The 27,523-nt window shown below is 57.3% G+C and overlaps 1 protein-coding gene across 1 annotated transcript; it reads left to right on the top strand.

The window, feature by feature from the left end:
• The first annotated feature begins 145 nt into the window (after positions 1-145).
• CUEDC1 (CUE domain containing 1) lies at positions 146-26,649 on the top strand. Its single transcript, XM_055720734.1, has 11 exons — positions 146-3,953; positions 17,714-18,192; positions 18,725-18,852; positions 19,757-19,883; positions 21,453-21,636; positions 22,517-22,600; positions 23,621-23,710; positions 24,620-24,713; positions 24,924-24,982; positions 25,672-25,742; positions 26,000-26,649. The coding sequence occupies exons 2-10, from the start codon at positions 17,902-17,904 to the stop codon at positions 25,737-25,739; spliced, it is 1,125 nt and encodes a 374-aa protein (XP_055576709.1). The 5' UTR covers positions 146-3,953; positions 17,714-17,901; the 3' UTR covers positions 25,740-25,742; positions 26,000-26,649.
• Positions 26,650-27,523: the final 874 nt, after the last annotated feature.

Genomic DNA, 27,523 nt, shown 5'->3' on the forward strand with positions numbered 1-27,523 from the left:
CCTGTTTCATTTGTACTTGGGTAAACATTTGCTTTGTACTGTGTATAAATGGTTCCGAGGTGTGCTCCTCAGCTGTCTCGATACAGACATCAATTTCACTTTGTAATGCCATCATACGAAATACATGAAGCTGTTTTTCTGACAAATGAAAACTACCTGGTCAAGTAGTTTATATGGCGTGCATGCTACCTTACAACTAATAGTTCATCCACAGTGTAACGAGAGAGGCCAGCTGCTGTTGGGAGACGATGTCTGGTTGCACGACAGCAATGAGTGATTTGTATGGCAACTCGTGTTGCTGCAGCACTGGGGAATTAAGTCTGTAAGAAAATGGTGGATGTGAAGAACAGATACTGCTGTTACACAGAGTTAGTTTCTATGCAGCTGATGCGCTTAGCCTAGTTTATTTCATGGAAACTTTTAAGCTGGATCTGGTCCAACATCCAGGGAAGCCTATTGCTGCCGTTGATTTGAGTGGGTTTTATATCGAGCCCATTGAGGTCTCCGATTGCAAGTAGTTCAATAGGGGTTTTATTTTTTTCTTCTTAAGTTTCCATAAGCATTCAGCATTAGGTTAATGGCTTAGCACCGACTGGAAGTTTTAAAATTGAATTTTGCCTTGGAAGGATTTGTGCCGTGGAAAGTCAGAACAGTCAGATCAATGGCACAAAAACTTGTCCTCCGCGCAAGGAGAGCCTCCGGGTGCCTGGCTCGGCAAGGCACCGTGGAGAAGCCGGCCACGGGGAAGTAAGTATTATGGCACAGCCACCCACGCTGCCAGAATATTGTAGAAATGGTTTACCTTGGGCATGTCTTTTTCTCTATTTGGAACACTCCACTGCTTCCAAAGGGTGTTTGGGGTGAGGAGAAATTTGGGGTTTGACCTTTTATGTCTTGCCATTGGAGAATTACCCTCAAGTGTTACAAATTGGGAAGATCTCCCATCAGTCCAGATCATGGATGAGAGAAGCACGTGTTACTCGCAGAGTGTGAGTTAAATTCTATTTGCCATTGTTCACAAATAGAAGATTCTTTTTCACCCGCTTACAATAACTAGTGTGGCAGAAGAAAAAAGTATTTAACATGTTTGCATTTGTCCATGAGAGGTTTAAAGAAAGACGCCAAAAACCCAATAAGCTGTTTGAGCTGCAGCAATCCCAGGTTACATAAATGGGCCGGGGTTGCCGAGGGATTAGTCTGTGGCATTACTGGTGGTGATAAGCCCTCCCAAGTTCTGCTTGCTTTTCGCTCAGTTTTATTTTAGAAACGGTCAATCAGCCACATTTGAAAACTGCCTGGGGTTAATTTCCAAGGCTGTTGGGGTTAGATTCCCGCCAAAGAAAGAAGGAAGGAAAATTTGAATTTTGGGAACACTTAGGTTTTTAAAAGCATCCAGTACTCTGGTATTAGTCTCGGGGTCCCTGTATGGGAGCCGAGTTGTTGAGAGGTGGACTACAGTTTTTCACTGCCGGGTCCTTCTGAAAACTCCTGCCTTGCTTTATTGGTGGCTTGTTTATCCATCTCAAAAACAGATCCAACAGTATTTTCAAAAGGCAGCTATTAAGGGCACTTTAAGTTTTTAAATGCCTTTGGGTCTGCCTCAGTGCTTAAGTGGACCTTTTTACCAGTGCTTTTTAAGATAAATAGTAAGTGTAAAAATAACTGTCTTCCTCCCCTGTCAGGCAGAATAAAACTTAAAAACTTGATCCCCTTCTACCTATTTGTTTGATTCAGTGTGTTTGTACTTCTCATCTTTGGATCATTTGCTCGCAGCTTCCAGAGCAGCAACTGAAGGATGACAGAGGAACTACGTGCTAATTTTTATGTCAAAAATAGCTTTCACCTTTAAACGCACAAGGCTCAATGACTGTTTTCTAATCAGAAAAAGAATGCCTGAGCTTCTATTGCGAATTCGTTTTACAGCTGTGTTCAGATTTGCCTGTCAGTCCCTAGTTAAAATTGAGTACTGAGGTCTTGACCTAGAAACAAACCTTTTTTGGTATTGGTTTGGAAAAAAGTATTTCAGCACTAAGAGAAACCAAGCCAAGCTGTCCAGCTAGCTCCCTCGCAGCAGCCTGGCGAAAGTGTTAGCGTCACGTCGTTTCGCTGTACATTGCATCTCCTGGAAGCCCAAGTAAAGAGCATTGGGAAAGCCGGGCTTACGATTTTTAAAAATAATAGGGGTTTTTTTTGTTCTTCAGGTTTCTGGGCTAATTTGAATAATTTTTAAAAGTCCTGGGTTTTTCTTCAAGGAAGCATAAACGCTTTTTGAAAAGGAGACGTTTGTAAAACATTTCAGCATGGGCATCTGAAATCACTGCTTGCATCAGAGTGTAGACCTTTGCTTTCCTCGCGAAGCATTTGCAATAGCTACCTCCAACATCAGCCCCTTCAGTAAAAAAACAAGGGGCGTTTTCAGAATGTGTGGAACCTTTTGTTTTTCAGAGAAGCCAGAAATATTCCAGTCACCATTTCACTTAGTTGTTCTCACCAGCTGTCAAGACAAAAACATTTGTGTTCTGTGTTTTCCGTGCAAGGTTTGTTTTTCAGGGAATTGCCAATTTAGTTGGAACTGGCTGAATTAAATTTGCTATTTTAATTCCTCATAGTTGTGTATTTCTATTCCCATTTCTTTTTACTTCCTAGTGTCGTTAGCAGCTAAGACCCATATCAGAGGACAGTAAAGAAACGTGATAAAATCGCCTGTTTCCCCTGAAATGAGCCTGGATTAGGAAAAGAGTTTGCAGTCAACAAAGCTCACTGCAAGGTGCAGTGTCCGGAAGAGATGCTGATCTGCCTTTAACTTTGGGAAAGCAAATGCTGCAGCACGTGTGCTCGTACGCGCTGAAAGCCCAAGGTTTGCCTCCAACGTTTGCATTCTGAACTGATGTCTGCGTTCCTTGTCAAAGCCTGACAGATTTTTAGCCAGGCTAAGGATCACTCAGCTGCCAGATGCGGATGAAACGAGGGAGCGGGCAAAAACCTCTGCATGGAGGGCTGTCCTGTGGGAGAGCTTTGGGCCGTCCCATGGGCGTGCGGGGGTCTGGCACCCACAGCCGTGCTTCACAACGGGTCTGGCCTGCCACGGCAGGGTGCTGCGGGAGGCTGGCGTGGGTGCCCCGAGATGTGGCGTTCCTCCCGCAGCGTGTCTGGCAGCGTTTGGAGAGCGACGAGGGAAGTGGAGGCCCTGACCTGCTGCCGCTGGCGGTCTCTCTCCGCTCTCTGCAAAACGGGAAGTGTTTGCCCTGTGTAAATTGGCTGCTGTAATTAGTAAGAGGTTGCTTCCCGGCCTGAGCCGTTCCACGGTATGGCTGCAAGCTGTCAGGGGCTGTGGCGCTGGATACGGCTGTGTTCTGTCTGTGGCCCAAGCGATGCTTCGTTATAACCCGTGTGCCGCGCTCGGCCCCTGGGGCAGGAGCAGGCATCCTGCTCCTCACCCCGCCGTGCCTCGGGCTGCTGGTGGGCTACGAGCCACGGGCCAGGCGCGCTCCGGAGCGCGGAGGCGACTGAAAACCGGCCCTGGGGAGCCGCGCTCCTCGGAATGCTGCCCTGCCAGACCCCGCAGCCGGGGGGCCTGGGGCAGCGCCGGGGACCCTCGGCTCCCGCGGATCCCGCCAGGGGCCGGGCAGAGCCCGGGGGGCGGCGGGGCTGAGGGGCCCGGGGGCGCGGGCTCCCGCGGGCAGCGGCCGCCTCGGCCCGGGGAGGGGGGGCGGTGACCCCCCGAGGGGGGCCCTGAGCGACCCCCCGTCGCCGCTGCATTTCGGCCCGGCCGCCGCTAGGCCCCGCTCCCGGCGCCCCCCCGGGCCGCCCCGGCCCCGGCCCCGCCGCGCCGCCCCCAGCTGCCGGGCACGGCCGCCCCCGCCCGCCCGCCACGTACGTCTCCCGTCCCGGCTCCCTTCCATGGTTCCCGGCGCGAGTGGTGCCCGCCGCCGCCCCCGCAGCGCCGACCGCCGGTAAGGGGGGGCGGGCCGGGGCTCTTTGTGCGCCGGGCCGGGCTGGGCCGAGCCGCGCCGGGCTGGGCCGGGCCGCGCCTGCCGGCCTGCGCGGGTGGCGGCCCGGAGCGCGGCGGGCCCCGGGGCTGCGCGGCCCGGCCGGGGCGGGGGCAACGCCTGGCCGAACCCGGGGAGGGCGGCGGGGCCGGCGGGGCGGGGGGCGCCGCCGGTTCGGCCTCCGCTGGGGCCCGCGCAGGGCGGCCCGGGGCGCGGGGGGCTGCGGCCGGGCCCGGTGCCCGGCGAGGGGCTGCGCCTGTGGCGGCTGCCCGGCCGCCCCTCTCCGGAGGGCTGGGAGCCGGGCCGGGCGCCGGGCGGCCGTGGGCCGCGGCCTGGCCCCGCCGCTTCGCCCGGCCCCGCAGCTCCCGGCCGCGGCCGTGCGGGGTCCTCGCTCCCGCCGAGCACCGGGGGGTCCCGCAGAGGCCGTCCCGTGTGGGGAGGGCCCCTGGGGATGGGGGTGTCCCTGAGCCAGCCGCCGCGGCGTGGCTGGGTGCACAGGGCAAAGCATCCCCGTCCCCATCCCGTCCCGGTCCCCATCCCGTCCCGGTCCCCATCCCCATCCCTGTCCCTATCCCATCTCTATCCCATCGCCATCCCATCCCCATCCCACCCCGCTCGGGGCTGGCAGCAGAACCGCAGACCCCGACTGTGGGGCAGGTCCGGGCAGCCACCTCTGCCCCCAGGGCATCGCCACCCCCAGGTTTGTGTTTTGGTGGCTTCCCGCCACGGGATGTCACCCCCTTCCTCTGCACCTGTTCGTGGAGCGATGCACTTGGTACCCCGACATCTCAGCCGGGTCACAGCACAGTGTAGGAGCCGCAGCGGGGCCCTGGCGTGCCATGGTGTTGGGGGGCACCTCCTGGGCTTGGGGTTGTTGGTGGGCCTGTGGCCGTGTCCCCCCATAAGGACATAACTCTCCTCACCCGGCGTTCCCGGCCAGCGCTGAAATTGCCGCCAGTGGGCTGTGGGCAAACGGCAATGGGGAAGGGTTTGAGAGCTGCCTCGCCTGGGGAAGTCACTGTTCAAAGCAGCGCTCTCGTGCACTGTCTCCTCAGGCGGGTTGGAAAGGCTCATTTTTATTATTTTTTTAAAAAAAGCAGTGGAGTCGCACCTCCTCCTCACACCTCCTCCTGCTGCTACCGCTGACAACAAACGTGGGGGACGGAGCAGCAGGGATAGCCGGGCGGGAAAGCCGCCATCCTGGGCTGACCTCTGGGTCTGCGACTGGGGCTCTGCTGACGGGGCTGCCTTGTGGCCGGGGAAGCTGTGGCTCTTCTCGCCTCCTCCTCATCCATCTCTAACGACACAGGCTGAAGCAGCATCTGCTCCACTGCAAAGCTTTTTGTGATTTTCATGAAGGTTTTCACATGGAAGTACCCGTCTGGAGCCTGGCGCCAGGGCAGTGAGACCCCAGGGGAGCCGCTAGAAGAAAGCTTTTGGCGATCCGTGTGGCAAAGGAGACCCAGCCCGTTGTCTGCTCACTGTGCCTTTTGCTCCCTGTGATTGTGCACCCTGCTCCTGCGGCCTTCCCTGCCATGATGTCTGACCAGCCCAGCAGTGCCTGCCTGTGCCACAGTGAGGATGTGCCTGATGCTGGCACAGCTTTACACGCTGATCCCTGGGTGCTCACAGCCCCTTGTGCTGCTGGTGCCTCTGGTTGCCAAAAGCGTTTCCTTCAAAGACGGGTCAAAGGCGCCCATCCTCTTCCCAGCAGCAAAGTTCCCAGGGAAGTTTTGACTTTTTCAGCATTATTAAAAACAGAGCTTTCAATTTAAAAAAACCTAACGGCGTTGAACCCACGCACTGGCACCTAACCCTTTCCCCTGGCTGGATGTGTAGCATGGGTTAGCAGGCTTTGCTGTCGTGGCAGGGCGGTGGTCCCCCTCTGCCCCGCGCTGATAAGAGCAAGCAGCGAGTGAGTAGTAGTGAGTGCTTGGTGCTTCTCTGCCTGCACAAACACCCTCCGTGGGGGTGAGGATGCTGCGTACTGACGCTGACATTTGGAGGGGAACAGCCAGGAGAGGAGCCAGAGGGTCATTTGTGCCTGGTGTCTGTGCCATGAGGGTAAAATCCCAGGGTGGGACCTGCAGGGAGGGGGCTGCTGCTGTAATGCTCCGGGTGTGTTTGCTGGCCAGCATCGCAGGGTGCTTGTGATCAGAGCTGGGAAGCTTTTGGGTAGCATCAGTTAGTGATGGTGATGATAATTGTATGCTATAAAATAAGAAAAATACTTGAAGTAATAACGTGGAGCCCCTCATGGGTGTGTGAGGCGGTAATGTGTGGTGTGGCTGGGGTGGCAGCGTCACTGTCACCGTGGTTGGTGTGTGGAGGGATGTTGGTTGGAGCTTTGCCTCTGCTTGGTGGCACTGGGCTTGTAGCAGCAGTTCAGGGACCAGGTTTTCCCAGGCCTTGGGTCTGGTTTTGGCTGGTCTGCCGGTTCCCTGGGGACGGCGCAGGAGCTGGATGGGCACAGCAGTGCACAAGGCAAGCAGAGCAGGGAGCCTTGCTGGCGAGATGGTCCCTAAATGGAATAGGGAGGTTGGAATGGGAAAGAAACCCACCCCAGCTGGATGGAAAGCCAGCTGAAAATAATGGGAAATGAAAACAGGGGGAACATCTGGGTCCGGCACTTGCACCGCTACCAACGGGCATGGGGCAGCTGCCACCTCTGGGCAATGGTGGTTGAGACTTGTCTCCTCTGTCAAGCAGCCCTGCTGGCGGCGTGTCCCCACCACTGCTCTGGCAGTGCCGAGACGGCCGGTGTCCCGTGAGTGTCGGCCACCAACCAGCCTCTTCTCTGGCCCAGGGGGCTCCCTGTGTCCACTCTGGTGCTGGCAGTGCTGGGGGGGGGCAGGCAGTGGTGCCCCCGTCCATGGTGCCCTTGTCCCACCCTGCCGGCCACCTTTGATGCGGGTGAGTGGCAGGTCCATTGTGGCCCCTTTGTGCCTCCCTCCGTTCTTGGGGTCCTCACAAAACCTGCCATGGAAACCAAAGCCAGCCGCTGCCCCAGGAAACTGCAGGCGCAATTAGGAAATGCAAATATGAATGCAAATTCCTGCGCAGCTTTCCAGGGCCCAAAAAGTTGTCCCTGGGCCACCGATGTCCCTGGGCTTCTGGTGTCCCCAGCTGCAGGGACGGGGAAGGTGTTGGGGTAGGACTGGGCGGGCAGCAGTAGCTGGGGTGAGCCCCTTTTGGGGTGCCTTGGGCTCTTCCCTGGCTGCCCCGTGCTCAGCAGCAGGAGGAACAGGGCATCTCAGCCCGTGCTCAGCGGTGACTCATAGGTGACAATATGACATTGATATTTTTTTCCATCTTCTTGGTTGCCCAGCGACAAACAAACAAACAAGTGCCTTAAAACCCAAAGTAACTGCCTTGCAGGAACTGTCCCCTCCTGCCACGGTTGTGCGTGGCTGGGCTCCAGTGTGTCCCCATCGCTGCGGGTTCCTCCTGTATCTTCTGGGGTTTGTTTTGGGGAGATAACTCTCCTTCTCATATCCTCTGCAGCTGCAGGGTGCGAGCCTGGCAGAGGGAAGGCAGGCTGCTGGCTCGCCGGTAAGGACCCTCCTTGCCAAGACACACCAAGAATAGATGGAAAAGGAGGTAAAATCCACCCACAAATAACTCCAGGAACCACAAACACTTTAGGTCTTTATTTCTAGGCGGCATTTTATGAGCAGTGGGTACTCTGGCCCTTCCTCAGGTCCCCAGAGGAGCGTGAGTGGGTGGAGTGGGGATAATGGAGCTGAAGGGGCTGGAGGAGAGAGTGGGGAGGTTGAGGATGCTGACCTGAGCAATTCCCCCAGGAGGAAGCAGTAAGGTTTTCTTTTCCCATCTGCTGGTGGAGCTGTAGCTAGGAGCTGGGGAGCTGAGGCTGGCACGTGGAGGGCTTCGCCCACAGCCATAATCCCTGTGGGGAAGGGCAGATCCTTTATGTGCCGATTCGAGTCCAGTCTAGGGCTGTACTGCTTAAATCCAAGCATTTGTTGATGGCTTTTGTTTTTCCAGTCTGCAGCCCCTAGGTCCTTTCCTATCGGCAGCTGAAGCGGTGTGGGATATACATCCCCATTAGTGGTGCTTTCCCCCAGCCCCAATCTGTTTTTATTGCTGGGAAATGAGCTCTGACTCCTGGAAGTGGTATTTCTTCCTTCTGCTTGACAGCTTGTCGATCCCTGCCTCTCGCTCGCTTCCCCGGGGAAGGCGCACGCAGCTGAGCACGCAAGCATGCCGGCGATGGAGCCTCGCGCTGTCCTTGGCGTGGGAAAGCAGGGCTTGAACAGGGGGGAAACAGGCCAATCAGCTCCAGAAAATGGGGCATGGCATGCTGCTAGATGGGTTACAGTGACATTCAGGCTCAAAGCTGATTTCAGTATTTGCCTCGGTTACAGAGTCAGTTCTAACAGTGGGGTTTTTCTGTGCCACCACGCTTTTGGGCAGTGGTGGAACGCACATGAGTGCAACCTTTGCAGCAGCCAGGAAGCTCCGGGGAGCACAGGGAGGTACCGCAGGCTGCACCCGCACCCTCCTCTGCCCTGCCTTCACCTCCAGGTGCCATCTGTGAGGGGGCGGGCAGGATGGGGGGACCCGGAGCCTGGGCACAGCTTGCAGCAGGACCCTGCTGGTGCTCTCCCTCATGCCTCCACAGAGCCAGGCTGGGCATGGGTTGGGAGGGAATGATAGCCAGAGCCCTGGCCGATGGCACTGGGTTGTGTTGGAATCATGTGCTGGGGCTGTAAGGCAGCGATGGGGGTGGGGGACAACCTTTGGAGAGGATTCCCACGCTCCTGGAGTCTAAACTGTTAGTTATAAAATCCTTGTGGCTTTTAATCTCCCTGGCTGGCAATTGCCATGGTCAGGCCAGTGCAAAGCAACTGGGACGGGACAACGGTGAGGTTGTATGTGAATTAGTTTTGCAAACAAAAATAACGAGACAGAAGCGAGATGGGAGTTTGAAGAAGAGCGCGACCTAGTCTGGTGGCTGGGCACAGTACGTGGCTGGTGGGCGAAGGGGACAGTGAGCAGAGCTGCTGCTTGGGGGCTCTGAGTTTCCCTTGCTGCTGAGAAACAGGGCTGTGCTGCCACGGGAGCAGGCTACTGCTCAGCTTGAAAGGAGACTGAGGGCTTATCTGAGCGTTGGCCTGGCTTCAAATCCAGGTTAGCATTCTGTATACTTTCTGTATAAAACTGAGATGTGCTGTGATGGAGCAGAAGGAACAGAGCAAACTTGGTATTTCGGCTTCCAAGGGCTTTTCTGTGCCGCGGTGAGTCCTGTTGTGCCGAGGATGGAGGAGCCTGTTCTTGAGGCTGGCAGGAGGGGCATGACGTATTGGTGTTAATTAAATATCTGTCCCTGGCGAGGTATAGCGTTTCAAGCAGGTTCTCCTCTGCTGAGCAATGTCACCCGGCGCGAGGGAGGACAAAAGACCAGCGCAATTACAGTGTGACGCCGTGTCCCAGGACAACGAGGGTACAGCAGCGCCCGAATTGTCGGCTCGGCACTTTCGTGGGATAGCTTGCATCAGCCATATGGCTTAGTGACTCATAAAAGAAAAAAAAAGCTTCTCCATTTGCAACTTAATTAGTCCCTTTCTTCCCCTTGGTCTTGGCTCCCAGCGATCCCAACTTGTAAGTGCGGTGCTGAGAGGCACTGCAGTCTGAGCGGGGCTGCGGGTGGCTCCTGCCAGCTCCTGCCTGTGGCATGGCAGCAGTGCAGGCTCATCCCTCGTCCTGGGTGCCAAGGGATGGGCAACCACGCGGGGTGGCTGGTGTGTGGCAGGCGGGCATCAGGCAGGAGCCTTTTCACTGGCCTGATGCCACGTGTCGCTGCCTTGCCATGCAGCAAGGGGCTGGAGAGGAGGGGGAAGGCAAGGAGTCCTGCTGGGGAGGGTGGGCTGGTGTCTTCTGCTTCACCTCTGCACCCACAATACCCACAGGACAGTGCCGGGGCTCCCTTGGCTTCCCTGGAGAGGCTCTGCTGGGACGTCTGTGCCCACTCGCCTTCCCGGAGGGCAGGGCAGGAGCTGGCTGGTGACCAGTCCAGCAGCATCCCTGCTCATCGGTATGGTCAAATTGTCATGAAAACCCCCAGGAAGGCAACAGCTTCGGACGCCTGCAGCTCTTCTCTTTGAAGCCAGCTTATTCCTGCCCGCTCATCACAATCTTCCCGTTGCTGCATCTCCCTGTTGTCCCCCCGCAGCACCCTCGTCCTCTCCCCAGGGACGCCTGAACTGCAGACGTGGCGATGGAGGTGCAGGACCTTCCTGCCTGGGTGCCCCCAGCATCCTGGCGGGTTTCACCCTGCCCACCATGTGGAAACCCAGGGGCTTTCCTCCTCCCCGGCCGTGGCTCGGCGTCCCGAGGGGGGTTGCCAGCAGCCCGCGCAGTGATCACCTCTAAAGCTTTTCACCAGACCCTAATGGCCAGGAGCCTGTCCTGGTAAATAATTCACCGTGCAGTCAGAGTTTTACTCAACTAATTTTGTTTCCATAGAAACTTGTGCGGTCTCACTGCTCCATGGAGCCTCAGGCGAATCAATACGGGTTTTTTTTCCTTTGCACATTAAGCGATGGCCCTTAAACCCTGACGGCAGGAGCTGGAGGGTAGCTGGGCAGCACCTCGGTGCCGCCTTCTGCCTGTGTTGGCCCCGCTCTGCACTGCCTGTCGCCGACAGGCTGCCTGCCTTTGTGGGATGCCCTGGGCCAGATCCTGCAGAGATGCTGTGCACCACCAGGCTGGGGCAGGGTCAGCCCAGTCTAATTCCAGTCCATTCAAGTCCACTTCCAGTATGTTCCTGCTATGCAAAGAGCTGGAGGGGAAGGGGCTGCTTCTGCTCAGGCTCTTTCTCCATTTTTCCCTCTGGTCCCTTAATTTCTTTGACCCCTGACCTAAAATGGCAAATTAGCATTTGTGAATCAGCCGTGCTAATTAGCTGGGGAGTGGGGCTGACCCTGCCCCCAGCCTGGGTTTGCTTTCGCCTGCTCCCCCTTAGGTGCTTGCTGACCAAATCTAACCCGAAAATTGCTCGGAGGTGACTTCTCTGCACCCCCTGACTTGAGTCCGACTCTGGGGAGAGCCGCACACCTTTGTCTCTGCAGGAATTTTTATTTTCTTTCACTCCCTGCTGCTTCCCGGGGCTTTTGTGCCGAGCCGGGAGCACAAAGGGAGAAGAAGGGATAAGCAGTTAAAGGTGGGTTTGTGTGACATATGGCGCGAGGGCTTTGCATGACGGCTGTGGCCGGCACAGGGGGGGATGCGAGCAAGCGTGGGGGTGCCTGGGCTTCCCTCCTGCGAGGCTGGAGATGGGTGGGTAAACTGAGGCAGGGAGTTTGATGATGGGTGCAGGGCTTTCCCGTGGGACAGCGGCAGTGCTGGCACCCGGACCATGCTGCTGCCGCTTGTGCCTTTGCACCGGGCAACACTTGCTCCTCGTAGCCGTTTCAAACGAGCTTTAAGCTGATTTTTCAGCTGGAACATGTGTGTTTTGATGGTGGTGGTGAAAGCCGGAGGAGGAAAGGTCACCAGTGTTCAGCCACCTTGCAGAATAATCTTACATTGTCCTCTCCGCTTTAGGCAACCTCTTGCATCTAATTTATTACATGTTGATATAAGGTAGAGCTGAACAGAGATGCAGTTAAACCATACAAAGGGATGCTGGTTACTTTAACCGCTTACACTTGCTTGACCTATTTTTTTTTAATCTCTTCCTGGAAATCTTATTTCATGTTTGAATTCTCTCAACTATTTTAGGAATGTCGTCCTACCAAGATCAAATTACCTTCAATGAAACCAGTGCAAGGCAGCCTCCAAAAGCAGGCAACTTTTTGATCAAGATCTAGCGCTACCTCATTAATATAGGCTTAGTTTGGGGCGGGGAGAGGCGGGTGGCTGTAACTCTGGCCTGGCAAATGTGTGAAAGCCCAGGATTAGCACGGCACAATGCCGAAGGGCAGGGGGCTGGCTCTGCCCTCCCTTGGCAGAGAGGGCTGGAGGCATCCCGGTGTGGCTGGCAGTGCCAGGACCTCCAGTGCTGGGCAGCCCCCTTGCAGATCCCACTGCATCCCAGCACTGGCGGGGAGAAGATGGGTGCTTCGGGTGCTGCTCTGGGGGTCGAGGGGCCCCTGGCAGAGCCGTGTCCAGCTTTCCTGCCCCAGCTGAGTGCGGCCCCCCAGCTTTTAGCTGGGTGTCGTTGGTTTATGAGCCGTCTGGGTGCTGTGGAAGGCTGACATTTGGTCGGCTCACAAAGGGCCCTCATAAATCTGTCTGGATGGATGGCATGGCTGGCCACAGCTGGGCGAGCAATGGGTGCCCCGAGGCAGCAGCAGCTGACGCTTCTTCTCTTAAACATGGTTATCGTGCATCTCAGAGCGCAGGTCTGGCCACGGGCTCCCCAGTAAAGCCATCAGGTGAGAGTGCTTGAGCAGTAACACTGATGATGCCGGGTGTCGGGACCAGAGTCACTCCGTGGCTCTCCCTGGTCCCCTCTCGGCTGCTCCTCTGGCCTTGAATGCTGCTCTCTGAGCCAAGAGGGGAATTTTGTTTTGCAGAGCTACGTGCTGCACAGGTTCTCAAGCAGGGCTTACTGCTGCTCTCCTTCCTGATTGCTTTTTACTTTGAAAAGGGCTTAAACCCAGCCATTTTAATATGAGGTAGAACAAGTATTAAAGAGGATCCTCAGGTGCTTATTTGTTTCCGTGAAAAAGGATTTGCTTGCAAGCAGTTTTCCCAGGCTGTGGGCCCTGGAGGTGGGCACACACATCCCCTGAGGCAGACAGAAAGGTGACAGAGGGGATTTTGGAGAGACTGATAAAGCCCCATCCTGCACATTCTCGGCATGTGCTCTGCCTTTCAGTTTGCTGGTAGACACTGCTGTAATTTTTGTTCCCCATCATTTACTTTTCATCCTAGTCTTAATCCTATTGTAATCGCACCTGCAGCCACAGAGCGGTCATGTTCCTGGACTTCTTGTGCCTGTATCCAGCAATCCTTTTGCAGGGGCTGGCTGCAGGCAGACCTCAGCAAATCTGCTCTGGCCGGAGCCATTATTTCCTCCGGGAGTCTTCCCTCCAGAAGACGGGGCGCTGGCAGCTCTTGTTTCTGGATAATCCTGTGCATGGAGATGCCTTCTGCGCTTCTGCTCCACATCCCCCCGCTGAGTCATCACAGGCCTGGGCTCGCAGCCGCTGCCGAGCGATGGTACCCCCAGGGAGCGGGTGAGTGCCGGCCTGGGGGGAACAAGCACTCCGTGGTGTCACCCCTGTCCTGGCTGCAAAGGGGGGTCATGGCTCCAGCATGTTTGCAAGAATGATCTACAAGCAGAGCATAGCAATAGCAGGGGAAAAGGGGCTGTTTTAGCGGTGTTTGAGCAATCCCATCTGTTGTCTGAGCTGCAGCAGGCACTGGGGAAGGGAATATTCTCGTTTGCACTTGATGCCAAAGCTCTTCCCCATGCTGCAAGCCATCAGTCCCAGTGCTTTTGCAGCTGTTTGCTCCTCCGTTTGGGCTGCATTCCTCGCAGAGCAGAGCAACTGTTGTTTCCAGCATGACATTACCAGTTCAGCCAACCCCTGGGATTATCCAGCTGCTCATCTGCGCTGTTCCTGGATGGCTGCTGGCTGAGCTGCAGGCAGCCTCTTCTGTGCCTTGCACCGTGCTTGCTCCTGCCTGGAGCCGACCCGAAGCGCCTGCAGCCTCTGGGGCTGTCCCAGTCTGCTTTTCCAAGGCATCGAGTGCCCCATGCCCGGGGCTGGGTGAAAACCAGCTTTGTAGAGGCGGGGTGCCGGCTGGCACCAGGGGGGACGTGCTCCCCCAGGCTGTGCATGCCTTATCTGGTCCCCAAGGAGCCTTATTAAGGGTTTCTCGTGGCTGCCGACGTCCTGTTCTTGGCTCTGGCTCAGGCGAGGACAGATCTGAATTGTGCAAGTTGTTAGTGGCTCGGGTGGGAGGAAAGGCAGGGTGCACCCATGGGCTTGCAGGGGTGAGCCTCCTCCCCAAAGGTCGGCTTTTGTTTGGTTGTATTTTTTTATTTTTGAAGTGAGGACCTAATGGCAGGAGCTGGACCCAAACATGTGCTGATGCCTGAGTGCAATGTGCAGTGTGAAAGCGACCCTGGCCGTGTGCTGGCAAGCATCCTGCCCTGTCCTGGCTAGGCAGTGATGGCGAAACCTGCGTGGGCATTTCTGGTGCTAGCCTCCCATCCTGGAGTGCAGAGCTGCTCCAATAAAAGCTCCTGTGGACATGGCAGCATGGCAGCCTTTCCTGCCGGTCTGCCACTACAGCGTTGTGGTGGAAGGGGCAGTGCTGGCTCTGTGCCTGGTCCCTAGCCTGGTGTTGGGATGTCACCTGGCACTTTCTCCATGGCGCAGGTCAGTGCTGGGACCAGCCATGGCTGCTGGACACGGAGGTGGCTCTGCTGGGAGCTGCCACCATGTCCCTGGGGTGAGCTGGGACTAGGCACTGCCTGTGCCCCATGACCCTGCTGGGATGGGAGGCTTTACCCTGCGCTGGTGGGGGGCATGGGGGCAGTGCCAGCCCCACTGGGGTCCCGGCTGCCACCTTGCTGCTCCCTGCAACCTGTGGGATGGGGACATGCACACCCAGAGCTTGCAAAGCCTTTAAGCTGCTCCTGTGCTGGGTGCAGCAGAAGGGCAGAGGATTATGCCTGTGCCCGGGTTTAGATGAATGAATAACAGCATTCAGGGTCCTTTTTGCGTGGTAGCAGAGCAAGAACTATTTTAAGACAGGAAGAAAGTTGATGAGGCAACAGCTAAATGAGTCATCACAGCCTTGTTCTGCAAATGGGGGGCACAAGGTGAAGAGAAGCCCAGTCTGCACCCTGTCATGCCCCAAGCATGCCCATGCTCATGCCTGGGCTGGCAGGCAGACACCAGCTTTCTTCTTTCCTTTTTGGGAAATTCAAAGGGTTTTGCTTTTCCTGGCGTCTTCCCAGCCCTTCACTGACATTACAGAAACAAGGGCCAGAAATGTGCCAAGCCCCTTCCCCATGCTGGCAGCTGGGGGTCCCACTGCCCTCTCCACTGCTCGCCTGAAGATGCTGATGCAGACGAGTAGGAATTGGGGAGGATCCTGTCAATGCAACTGCGGGTTTATCTTTTAAATTAACTTCTGACGATGCGATGACTTGCTTTTCTCTGATGTTTAACTCATGCTGGCGTAGTGGTTTGTATTTCTCTGTGTTAACAGCAGGACTTCAAAAATGGGCTTAAAAGCCTGCATTTGCAGTGCTTCACCACAGCCACCTCTGCCCACAGTGGTGTTTGCCCATGGGGCACGCCAAGCTGCCCTGGTCTGTGCTGGGGGCACTGGTCTGTGCTGGGGGCACCAGCTGCACCTTGGTTTTGCCCAACGTGCCCTTCGCAGCAGCCTCCTGCAAGCCCCGCAGCCTGCGGCCGTATCTCAAGGGTGGGGAGGGTCCCAGCAGTGTGATCCCTCCGGGCTGTTTGAAGGCAGATGTGCAGCAGAGCCTCCTTGGCATATAAATATCTTGTCCGCGTCCCTGATTTAGTTTGTGTTCTGACCAGAAGCTTTCAGTTACTTGGCGTGCTGCTGCGCTCAGCCCTGCTACCCAGGACGGGCTGAGATTTCAGTGAGATGTCCCAGACCGTCATGTCACGTTGACTCACATCTTCCCCTGAACAGAGGCGTTTGCATCGGGAGTGGCCGGTTCCCCCCTGGCGAGGCAGAGGGGTCACAGGGGAAGTGCCAGCGCCTGGCAGTGGTGGCCTTTGTGGTTACAGGGAAGACCTTAAATATACGCTCAAAGATCAAATGCTGGGAGATGAAGAGCCCCCAAGCAACAGGTGCTTCTTGATACTTTATAGATCTTAGGATTTTTAAATAGATCTGGGGATTTCCAAGCCCATTTGCTCATTTTGGGGGCTGATGGTACTATTTGAGGTTTATGGGCTAGCAAGTCATTGCTGAGCTAACGGCTCTCTGCAGAAGCTTTCATCTTCATATTTGGGTCATGTGTATGTTTGCAGTGTATCCTATATGAGCAGTTTTCCCCTTGATGTCCAGGCACTTTCCCCATCCTCCTGGAGTAGCCAAATCTTTTAAGGAGCGTGAGTATTCTCTGAATATGTTATAACTCAATTTCATATGTGACTAAACCAGCCATGCAATATTGCAATTAAAGAATAATACCAGAGGTGTGAACAATGCCGGCTTTTTGCTATGAATGAGTCATGGTAGCAGAGGAGGAACCGAGAAGCAGTATTTTATTAATTGACTCCAGCAGATTTATTTGTCCTCAGTGAATAGAGCCGGGCAGGGCTGTCGGAATTGTTCCTGCTCTGCTCACACAACACTGCTCCGCGCCTGGCTCCTGGCAAGCTGGAGCAGATCCTGGGGACAGAGAGCGACGCGGGGATGGAAACAGTTCTCAGCTGAGCGATCTGTTAAATGTATTTTGTTAGCAAGTGGGGAGCGAGCTGGGGGTTCCTGGTGCTGTTTGGCAATGGCCCCTTGTGCCCAGCAGTGATCCTCCTGCTGCTTTTCCATGGGTCCTGTCCTGCGGGGTGAGCGAATGCCACAGGGAAGGTGGCACCCCATACTCAGCCAGGGACCACTTGCCCTTGGCTGAGGTGCAGGCTCTGGTCGGGTGCCTGTGGCGGTGGTTGCACAGAGCTGCATTTCAGGCTCGCTCGTGGGGCTCAGCGGCACACAAATGCACCCAGGATTACAAAAAAAACCAACCAGGGAGGGAGAGCGGAGCGTGCCTATGGAGCAGGAACCATCCCTTGTCTTCTGGAGCTGTCAGCAATTCCTCTGGGTACCAAGCCAGAGCAGGGCTGTCCCTGGGGATGAAAACAGGGGTTAACTTGCATTGCAAAAGTAACCTTGTACCAGAGATCACACTGAGTTTCCCACGTTTTGCAAGTGCCTTTTGCTCTCGGCAGCCTCTGGAAGCCCCTTGGAGCAGCTGGGGGCTTCCTGCTGGCGTGGTGGCCGAGGCTGGGCGAGCGCTGGGGATGTGGCTGTCATTCACGGCCTCGCTACGGGCAGGGGGGAGCCCGGGTGACCTTCAGAGGTGACTGCTGCACTTAATGGCTTTGAATCTGATTATACCCTGTTTCGCTAAGAAGTGTGCTTGGCACGTTCTTCTGAATTAAATACCATTTTAGGGACAGTTATCTTGAACTCTCTGCCTGCCCACTTAGGAAAAAGCCTTTGAAAATGATATTATGGATCTAAAGCGTTCCTGGGGTAATTCTGCTTCAACAGTGGAGTTAATCCAGAACTGAATTTGGCCCTGCATTTCCAAATGAGAAGCAGTAGCTTTATAATCTGTTTATGGTTTTAAAGTGAATGTTAATCTTGGATTTGGTGGCTTTTCCCAAGGGTCGATTTGCCGTGCTGCAGAGTATTTTAGCCCCCTGCTCTGAAACTCTGAGCTGACTCAATTTTTTATTTTAAAGAGAGACTTTACTGTGTTTATAAAAACATGTTAAACCTGGAAATGTTAAATCCAGGGAGCCTTTGGCCGTGGAATTAATGCCGTTTCTCTTACCTTGCGTTTTGTTTGTACAGCACCTGCCGTGGCACATCCAAGCTCTGGCATCGGTCCCGCTGCGGGGATGGGGTGGTCCCACGAGGATGTGGCTGGATGGGTCAAATTGAATCAAATGGTCTCTGCTAAGATGCGGGATCTCACGGTGCCTCTGGGTGCTCTGTCCCGTGGGTGACTTTCTCCCCTCTCCCCTCCACAGGTGGGAGGATGCTGCAGCGTGCCGGAGGCTGACGCGCGGTGCTGCTGGCCAGGGGGAGCGGGACCCCCGCTGCCCACCCATGCTCCCCGCCGGCTGCTGGGGCAGCGCCCCGTGACAAGTGGTGGTGGGCGCCCACCTCGCTGCAGCTGGGACCGCAGCCGCTGTGGCCCTGCGCCAGGCGCCCCGCCATGACGAGCCTCTTCCGTCGGAGCAGCAGCAACGGCAGCTCACGTGGCGGCTCCTCCGCCCAGGAGCTCAACAACAGCCGCCCTGCCAGGCAGGTCCGCCGGCTGGAGTTCAACCAGGCCATGGAGGACTTCAAGACCATGTTCCCCAACATGGACTATGACATCATTGAGTGCGTCTTGAGAGCTAACAACGGCGCTGTGGATGCCACCATCGACCAGCTCCTCCAGATGAACCTGGACAGCAGCGGCTGTGACGACAGCTCGGACTCGGAGGACAGCATCCCCGCCGAGGTAACCCCCGTCAGTGGCCTCCATGTGTGGCTGTGGGTGGGGGCTCCCTGCCTGGACTCCTGGCTGCCACGCTGGCCCATCATGAGCGGGCGTCTGTCTCGTCCTGCCTCATTTCTGCCCAAGCATGGTGCTACTCGGCTGCTGCAGGCAGGCAGAGATTTGAGTGCCCAATTCGGCAGATCTGGAGTGTGCAGCCTGGCTGGTTTGTCTTGGACAGTGCTTGAGGCTCAAGCTGGAGTGCTCTCCCACCCCAGAACGCAACAGAGACCCTTCTGCTGCTGTCAGAGGGGCACCCCAGGGCTGCATGCACCCCAGGGCGGGCTCAGCCACCCACCTGAAATGCAGCACTTCATCCCTTGAGAGCAGCATCTCCAAACTCCACCAAAAGCTCCGCAGTGCAGGGGGGACAGTGCCAGGAGGTTGCCCTGATCCTCTCCGCAGTGACATTCAGCCTGTGCTGTCCCCACTTTGCTCCGCACACGGGGGTCCGCATTTCCCTGGCTCGCCCTCACACTGTCCTCTCGCCCTGCAGATCTTGGAGCGGACCCTGGAGCCGGACAGCTCGGATGAGGAGCCCCCTCCTGTCTACTCCCCTCCCGCCTACGAAAGCCAGGCGTTCCGCAGCCGCTACCCCCGCGCACCGCCCACCCCACCGCCCAGGTGAGCCCCCAGCCCCATGCCACGGTTGCACCGTGCCTTCTGCTCATGGTGGCTGGCAAAGCACCCTGTGCTGGCGCCTGAGGGGTCCTGCTGTGTGTTAGCTGGCCCCAGCAAGGGGCATCTGGCATCAGTTCATTAGGGTTGGGCGAGACCAAGCCAGGGGAGATGAATGGAGCTCACAGCTGGCTAAAAAAATCCCTGCGAGGCCCTAAAAAGCGAGCAGCTGAGGGGCCTGGAAAGCTGCTCCGGCAGTGTGTGGAATGGCAAAAATCAGCTACCGGGGGTGGGGAGTGCTTGCCTCTGCTCAAAAACACCAGGTGCTGGGCAGCCGGGCCCCACGCATTGTGGCTCTCGGCAAGGGCGTCCTCGGATTGGTTTGACTTGCTGCTGCTGGATCACTGAGCCCCAGGGGGTCTCTGGCCCCGGGGGTGCGGGCTGTCCCCCAGCAGCACTGCCTCGGCTGTAGGCTTGGGGATTGCAGGAAAGCCCTGGCCACCCCTGTGCCAGCTCCCTTGGGGTGAAGGCGCTGCTGGCTGTGCAGGCGGGCTGTGACATCTGGTGAGAGACATTCATCAGCTTTGTAAGCAAAATCCTGCAGTGCTGGGGCTCCGCAGGGCTGTTTGCTGGGAGTCTGAGCAAAAAGGGGAGGAGAAGGGAAATCCAGCTCGCACAGTTGCAGGGCAAGGCTTGAAATGCAGCTCCCAAAGATTCCAAACTTGCTAGGACAGCTTTTCACTCCCCAGAGCTAACACCATGGGTCTGGGAGGTGCACTGTGGGTTTTTGGTACCCAGGACCCCTCGTGTAGCCGGGGCGGGGACTGCCATGCTGGGCCCTGTGCCCTGCTGTGGTGGCAGATGTCGGGTTTCTCCCTCACCAGTGGTGCTGTCTGTGCTTGCCCCGCAGGACAGACGTGCCAGGGCCCGGCAGCACCCCAGTGCCTGGGCACTACAGGAACTGGAACCCGCCGCTCCTGGGCAACCTCCCTGAGGACTTCCTCCGCATCCTGCCCCAGCAGACTGCCAGCACGCAGGTGAGGCTTGCCGCCCCTTCCAGCCCATGCCCTGGCTCCACGGTGTGACACGGAGCACCAAACCCCATCCTTGGTCACAACCTGCAGCGTTAGAGCTCTGAAAGCATCTGGGTGCTGGCTGCGGACCAAGCTGAAAGTCTTGGAGTGCATCTTGTTGTTCAAGGCGAGGCTGAAGTGAGCAAGGTGTGAAAGAGGACTCTCCCAGCGAGGCTTTGATATTTTTCCTGGTGTTTACTTGGCAGTTAGTGCCAGTAATGCCGCTTGCAATAAGCACCTAATATTTTAAATTACTTGAAAATCTTACCTGCTACCCTGGTGAGGTAGGGACCAGGACCAGCATATGCTGGGGGAGAGCGGCACTGCCAGGGCACAAGGGTTGGTGCAGTGGAACTTGGGTGGAAAATGTAGTGCAAACCAGAGGATTTGGCCCTAGGAAATTGGAGTCTGCATGTGTTTTGTGGCACTTTTGGAGCCACAAGGCTTGGGGTTGTGGGTGCCTTCCTGCCTGCAGTGGGGACAGACAGTGCTGGGCACCCAGCTCGGCTCCAGGCACGCTGCATGCCCGGGGCATCCCTCGGCCCCTTTGCTAACACTGGAGCCAGCTCGTAAATGAGGCTCCTGTCACAGCAAGGGGCTGGTGGGGGTTGCAGGCACCCTGCCTTCCCCGTGCATCAGCTCCTCCCTCCCCTTTTGGCTCCAAAGGTGGCCTGCCACGTTTTCATAAATGATTGCCCTGCAAGTTGAGCTTCGTGGGCTATATTACCTTTCTGGGAATAGGAACGTGCCAGTTCATTTGGGCTCAGGGGGAGGAGAGGAGCAGCTGCCCTTTTCTTTCCATGGTAATTGTGTGATTTTGCTTTTTATGTGTCTCTGAGGGCAGCTACAAATCAGATAAATATTGTATGCAAGGATGAGGCTGCAGCTAGAGTGCAGCTCTGCTGCTCCCCAGGTGCAACTGCTCTGGGAGCGGGGGTAGAGCATGAGGTGCCTCGCGCAGGGATGTTTGTCAGTGGAAATTGCAGTCTCTGCTTTTTAGATAGGGGGAAATAAAAGCAGCGACACTGGCTGAGACCCTTCTCCCTTGCCTCCGCACCAGATTCTATCTTGGTTCAACCCCATTGTTTAAAGCTAAAAATCTTGGCAAGTCTGCACTCTGCAGAGAAGCTCTTCTGGAGGCACCAGTTCCTCCCTGTGCCACGCTGACCCCAGACCAAGAGGTCCCCATTCCCACATGGGATGTCCATCCCCTCCTCCCTCCGCCCGGTCCCCCTTCCTGCCGGGCAGAGGCAGCGGTGCCCTGTCCCCTCAGTCCCCTTTGCAGCAACACTGCCCCGAGCGCAGCCAGTGTGGGAGGACGGTTGCCCTGGGCTGTCGGGCGCTGGGTGTAGGAGGGAGGGACCCCGATGGGGAGCAGCAGTCGATGGCCATCAGGGCTGCGGGTGCAGCAGCATAACAGAGGAGCAAAAGGCCAAGGTCAGTCTGAGGCGCTGCTGCAGGAAGCCTCCTGTGTGTGCCAGCGCGGGCACTGAGACCACCGACCGACCTCTGCCGCATCTGCCTCTTGCCCAGGGCTCCCACGGCTGCCGGCAGCCTGTGCCACGGGGGCTTGCCCCGCGTGGCCAGGGCTCCCTGGAGCAGGAGCGGCGGTGGAAGCAGTACCTGGAAGATGAGCGGATCGCACTCTTCCTGCAAAATGAAGAGTTCATGAAAGAGCTCCAGAGGAACCGGGATTTCCTCCTTGCCCTGGAGAGAGGTGAGAAGTGCCTTCAGAAACCTCTGCTTTTCAGGTGCATGCCCCACTGTTGCACTGGCTGCTAGCGGCGTTGTCCGGCTCATGCCAAAGTGGAGCCAGCGCAGGATGCGGCCAGACTGGTGGTGGGTGGTCTGAGCTGCTGACACCAGGCAGTGGGCTGCTCCCCACTCTCGTGGTGCTCAGCTGCCTGACACGAGGCTGTCCTCCCCCTGGCCACCTCTCTGTGGTGTCTCTGGCAAAGCCCAGCAAAATCCCTAGCAAGGAGCCTCGGAAATGCCCTCTGAGCCCAGCCTGGCCCGTGCACCCTGCCCAGCTGTGTGCCCTCCCCAGGTGCTGGCAGGGCCTGAACTGGAGAGCAGTTTTGCTGTGATTGCTCCTTCCCTGTCACCACACTCGTTCCTGGCAGGCCAGCAGCTGGCTGCTCACCTGGCGCCATGGGCAGGGCTCGAGGGTGTCAGTGGTTTTGCTGCTGCTGAGCAAAGAGCTGCCCTTTCCCTCCCTTGCACAGCTGCCGGCTCCAAGCCCCGCAGCCGAGGGGCCATCTCCCTCAGAGGTCTTGTTGGTGCTTTGCAGGGTCCTGGCACATCCTCATGGCAGGGCTTGTCCCCGGCCGCCGCGGCTGGGAACCACCGGAGCACTCGCCGCATGCTTGTGGTGGGTGGGTGGTTCGTGGGCTGCGGTGAGAGGAGCGCTCCCGCCTGCTGTTGTGGGCTCGCATCTAAGTGCTTGTGGTTGCCAAAAGGGTGAAGCCCGAGTTCCGTCCCCTGCCATCAGCCTGTCCCTCTGCAGCTGTGGGGGCTGTGAGGGGAGAGGGGAGCAGAGCCACATGTGCTGCCTCGGGGGTCTGATCAAGCAGGGCGCCGGGCTTTTTGTTTTTCAGATCGATTGAAATACGAGTCAAAAAAATCCAAGTCGAGCAGCATTGCTGTCAGCAACGACTTCGGTTTCTCCTCCGTAATATCAGGTAACTTACAAGATGCCTGTGAGCGGTGCCTCTTGGCAGCGGGATGCCCCGCAGCTCCTGTGTTCCCAGCCCTCTGCCCAGCTGCCTCCAAAGTGGCTGCGGGGGGAGGAAACTGGCTGGTCCCTCCCTGCTGCCCCCCCAGCACGGGAGAGGAGCTGGTGGGTGATGGGGAGGGGTGCTGCTGACCTCCCCACGTGGAGGTGCTCCTGCATCCTGCCTCCCTCCATCCCTGCGGGTGGAAGAGCTGGGTTCCTCTTCCCAGGGGAGACAAAGCCCTCCCTTGTCTTGGCCAGAGCGGAGGATTGTGCCGGGGAGGCATGACTGTCCCTGGGTAATCCTGATTAACCTCGGTGAGCAGAACAGCTGCCCAGAGTCAGAATTAGAGCTGGTGTCTGTTGGTGGCCCCGTGCGGGGGCAGGCGAGACGCAGCCGCCATGGCAGAGCTCCACGGGGCACACAGCGCTTCGGGGGCACCCGCGCCTGGGGGAGGGCATGGGCCCAGGTGGCCAGGAAGACATGGCTGCTGGGGTCTCTGCTCCACCTGAGGCACTGGGCCACCTGAACGTCTGTTCCTGATCCAGTGACCCAGCCATCCCCGGCGCTGAGCATGGGCATGATCTGATAGCCACCGTGCAGTCAGTGCCAGGGTAATTTGGGGCTGCTGTCCCTGGAGCAGCCCAGAGGGAACCATCCTGCCCTGCAGTGGTGCTGGTGGTGAGGCTGAGCTGCTGCTCACCCCACATCTGCTCGCAGGCAGCTCAAGGTGAGCAGCCCCGCAGGGCTAAGGGCATGCTGCCCGCTGGCAGCTCTGCACCCACAGGCTCGGGGGCTGTACCCGCAGAGGGTCCTCGCCCGGAGCCAGCCACGGGGTGCCACTGCCCCCATCCTGCTGCGTTTGCTCAGCTTTGCTCGTGGCAGGGCTGCGCTTCACTGGCGCTGGAATTGGGTCACAGAAATGATTTGTCTCGAGCTGCCCCTCACCGCGCACGCACTCCCGGTGACCAGATGTTTGCCTTCCAGGTGACATAGCCCCCTCTGTAACCAGCGAGGCCGGCAGTGCCGTGTCTGATGATGCCTTATTCAGAGACAAATTGAAACACATGGGAAAATGTGAGTTGGTTCGCAAGCTCCGGGATGCCTGCGAGGGCTGGGGGGAGGTGGGAGCCTGCCTGTGTGTGCACATTGGCCGGTGCACACACGCGTGCCAGCACGTATGCGTGTGGGTTCCTTATCTCCTCTCTGGGCAGCTGGGCATGCATGTCCCCATCACCCTGGGAGCCACGCAGAGGGCTGGCACAGTGGCATGCAGGGCACAGGCCATTGTGCGCTGCAGTGGCACCTTGTGCTAAGAGGGTGCTCAGCCTCAGCACTGGCGCTTTGGGGTTGAGTTTCAAGCTGCATTTTACAGCCCTGGGCTGGTGCATCCTCGCTGCACCAGTGCTCTCCTGGCCCTCAGCAGTGGCAGGGAGCTCCTGTGCCTCACGCTGGGGCTGGGCACCAGCACAACAGATGGGAGATGGAGACCTGGGTCTTGGCGCCCCGGTTCTGCGCAATCCGTCTGTCCCTGGTGCACACGTGGGTTGTGGTGTGAGCTGAGGATGCAGGTGGTGCTGGGGAGTAGAGGAATTTCTGGGCAGAGTTTGTGTGGATCCTAGAAAAGCAAGGTGAGGGTTTGCAGTAACTCTCCATTTTCCAGTCCTTTCCACTTAGCGAGTCACAGCACACCTCTCCCATCGCAAAACAGACCGAGGTCTTTGGGGCAGCTTGAGTCCGGCTGCAGCCACCTGAGACACTGGGGATGTGTGGGTCAGTCGTGGGTAGGGAAGGTCACAAAAATCCCAGTGAAAGGGTAAAAACGTCAGCACCCCCCGCCAGGGACCACTGGGGAGCCCAGGGCATCACTGTAGGGTGTTGGTGAGGAGCAATCACACTGCTGGTCCTGGCTGTCTCCTCCCCATCACCCCTGGCAGCTTTGGGAGGGTCTTGGGGTGAGACCCTCAGCCAGCTGCTTCCTTCCAGCCACCCGCAAGAAGCTGTTTGAACTTGCCAGAGCCTTCTCCGAGAAGACAAAGATGAGGAAATCAAAAAGAAAACACTTGTTGAAGCACCAGGTGTATCCTAAAAGGGGCTGGGGAGTTGTGGGGGGGTGCGGGGCTGTCAGAATGGCCTCACTCGGGTGCTCCTGGGGATACCCAAGGCCATGGTCTAGTCTGGCTGGAGCCTCCCGCTGCCTCTGACGGCTGGGCCATGGCTGGGAAGGGCGTTTGTGCTACCACGGCCACGGCCTGGCCACACGACTGGTTTTCCTTAGCAGAGGGTGCAGGCTGGGGACAGCGGCTTCCACAGCAAATCTTCTCGATGATGTCGAAGGACATTCATGTGGTAAGAGATGGCACGCTGTGCCGTGCTGTGCTGTACTGTGCCGTGCTGTGCCGTGCTGTACTGTGCTGTGTGTGCTGTGTTCAGCATGGTGAGCTGGGCTCCCGTGGGGTCTGGCCACATCCTGCCCCACACCATCGCTCTGCTGGAGGTGGCTCCCATCAGCTCTGTGCCAGGGCATGGCCACCCATGCCATGGGCTCATCCCTGGTCCCACGCAGCTCTCCTGTGACAGTGTGCTTGCAGGGGTGGCCAGGGACAGGATCTCCTCTTTTCGGGAGCTGCAGGGGCTTGCAGCTGGGCTGTGTGGCCCTGTGGGATGTGAAGCCCCAAACTGGGGCACAGTCCTGGCAAATCTGTTGTCAGCCGAATTTGCACAGCAGCAGGGCTTGGCAGTGGGTTTTGTGTCAGCCTGGGCCACCCCGGGCTGGCTCAGGTGGGACCACATGGCAGAAATGCCCCATGGGCCAAAACTTCCTTCCAGTGTTCTCAGGTGTGTTCTGGCAGAGGGTCCCTGTGTCCCAGTCCCTGGGAACTGTCTGTCTGGGCCAGGAAATCCCTGCTCGGGGGCAGAGGCTGGGCTGCCTCCCCGCTGGGGCACCCAATGGAGCTGGGACCTTGGTGCAGAAGCCGGCATCCCAGCGTGGAAGCAGCTGCAGCCCCCAACAGCCCCTGCCTGCTTCTACCTTCCAGATGAAGACTTCCAAGCGCGGAGGCAGCAGCTCCGGGAGGAGGAGGAGACGCCGAAGGAAGGGCAGTAAATGGTAAGAGGTACCTGGGGATGAATGCTTCCCAGTGAGCGTGCGAATGGTCCCGTCCATCCGTCTGTCCTGGCTGGAGGAGGGGGCTGCATGCTCGGGGTTGGGTCCAGAGCGTGTCTGGGTGGGGACGAGCCCCGTCAGCTGCTGCGGGTGCAGTGGCTGGTGACAGCCCCAGGTGCCGCGATGTGCTGGTGCTGGCCACGGTGTGGTGAGGCTGAGCACGTGCTGTTCTCCTTCCTTCCCCTTCTCCTCCCCTGCAGGTCCCAGCGCTGGGATTTCTTGCTGGCACAGAATGTGCACAGGGCTTCATAAGAAGATGGCTGAAAAAGGAAAAAAACCACCCAACAAATTACCCAGTTTTTTGGCTGTTCCCCCTCTGCTGTTGTACTCCTCTGAAGTACAAGTATTGAAGTGAGGCACGATGTTTTCTTACCAGTGGTTTGAAAACAACTTATCCTATCTAGCAAATCAGCCAAAAAGGAAAAAAAAAAAAAAAGGAAAAAAAAGTCGGCAGCTGATGTGAGCTGCTGTAGAGGAGCCAGCGGAGCTCAGACTTGGGAGGAGCAGCGTCCTGCCTGCTCTCTCAGTCCGAGCAGCATCGCAGGAGGAATGAAAATCAGTTGTACTAACGAGGACGCATTCATGTGTGGGATCTGCTTGGCCGGAGCACTCCTGAACATATCTCTGTAGCGATCTGATGTAACTTTACTCTGCACACACAGGAAAAAAAATCAACCACACGTGAGAAAGTGAACCTAACAGCTGTTGTCTACTATCGCTAGGGGTAATGAGCAGAGATTCAGATCAGGTAATAGTCAAATAATATAAATTGTTTATAAAAGGAAAGGCCTTCTTTTCCTAGGCGTTTCACTTTGAATTAAACCTTTGCCTTTGGCATTGCTAAAACTGCCTTGAAGTAACGGACGCTTTGTGCTGCCACGGGCCAGGACGGCGGGGGCAGCACCAAGGGCTGGATTTCACACCAGTGTAACCCTCACTGCCGAAGCATGTCCCGCCAGGTGCGGTGTGCTGGTGGTGGTCCTGGCTGCTGGGCAGGGCGCTCGGTGGCTCCAGGGATGCCCCCTGCTGTAGGTAAGATGCCAAACCTGAGCCAGGGGGTTTGCAGCTGAGGCCGGCGGAGGTGTTTTCGGCACAGAGAGTTTGCATAAGGGCTTGTGGGCGCTGCTGGATTTGGTGCGGGGCTGGGGCTGGCGCGGTGGCAGGAGCAGAGCACCCTTCCCGTGCCTGCTGTGGGGGCTTGTCTCTACGGGGAGCGCAGCAGAGGGCTGGGGGGCCGGCAGGCAGCACCTGAATCGTTGCAGCCTTCAGAGATGCTGTCAAGCTAAAAATAATTACGTAAACAAATTCCTTCCCAGTGTAAGTAATGAGTGACGAGCATAAAGTCGGAAATCGCTCCCGCCAGCGCATTTTCTTCTCCTTTATCGGCATAATCTGTTTACTGCTAAATGCAGGAGGTGGCTATAGACGTGCCTGTTTTATTTGCTGGCTCCTGTGAACCAGCACAAATGTTGCAAGACTGGAGCTGCGAAGGCGGCAGACGCAGAAAGCCCAGCCTTCAAACACACACAACTGTTTTCCCTGCCTCTCCGCGGGGTTTGGTAACAAAAGTCCACATTGCAGGCGCTGGCTCCCAACAGGCTCCTTTTCAAGCCCGCGCAGAGCCCACACGCCTTTGAAGTGGACACCAAGATTTCTGTCCCTGCGCGGCGCAGCCGGTGCACCTGTTGAGTGCCGCTGCCATTGCCCTCGCCGCCATGGCGGGG

The sequence above is a fragment of the Falco cherrug genome, chromosome 1 (genome assembly GCF_023634085.1).
Source record: "Falco cherrug isolate bFalChe1 chromosome 1, bFalChe1.pri, whole genome shotgun sequence".
In the NCBI taxonomy this organism is placed as follows: domain Eukaryota; kingdom Metazoa; phylum Chordata; class Aves; order Falconiformes; family Falconidae; genus Falco; species Falco cherrug.

What these genes read in the sequence shown, in the direction of transcription:
- CUEDC1 (XM_055720734.1), top strand. Translation starts at nt 17,902, where the DNA reads ATGACGAGCCTCTTCCGTCGGAGCAGCAGCAACGGCAGCTCACGTGGC. An exon ending in AGGACAGCATCCCCGCCGAG is followed by an intron (nt 18,193 to 18,724) that starts GTAACCCCCGTC and finishes CTCGCCCTGCAG; the next exon opens with ATCTTGGAGCGGACCCTGGA. An exon ending in CCGCCCACCCCACCGCCCAG is followed by an intron (nt 18,853 to 19,756) that starts GTGAGCCCCCAG and finishes CTTGCCCCGCAG; the next exon opens with GACAGACGTGCCAGGGCCCG.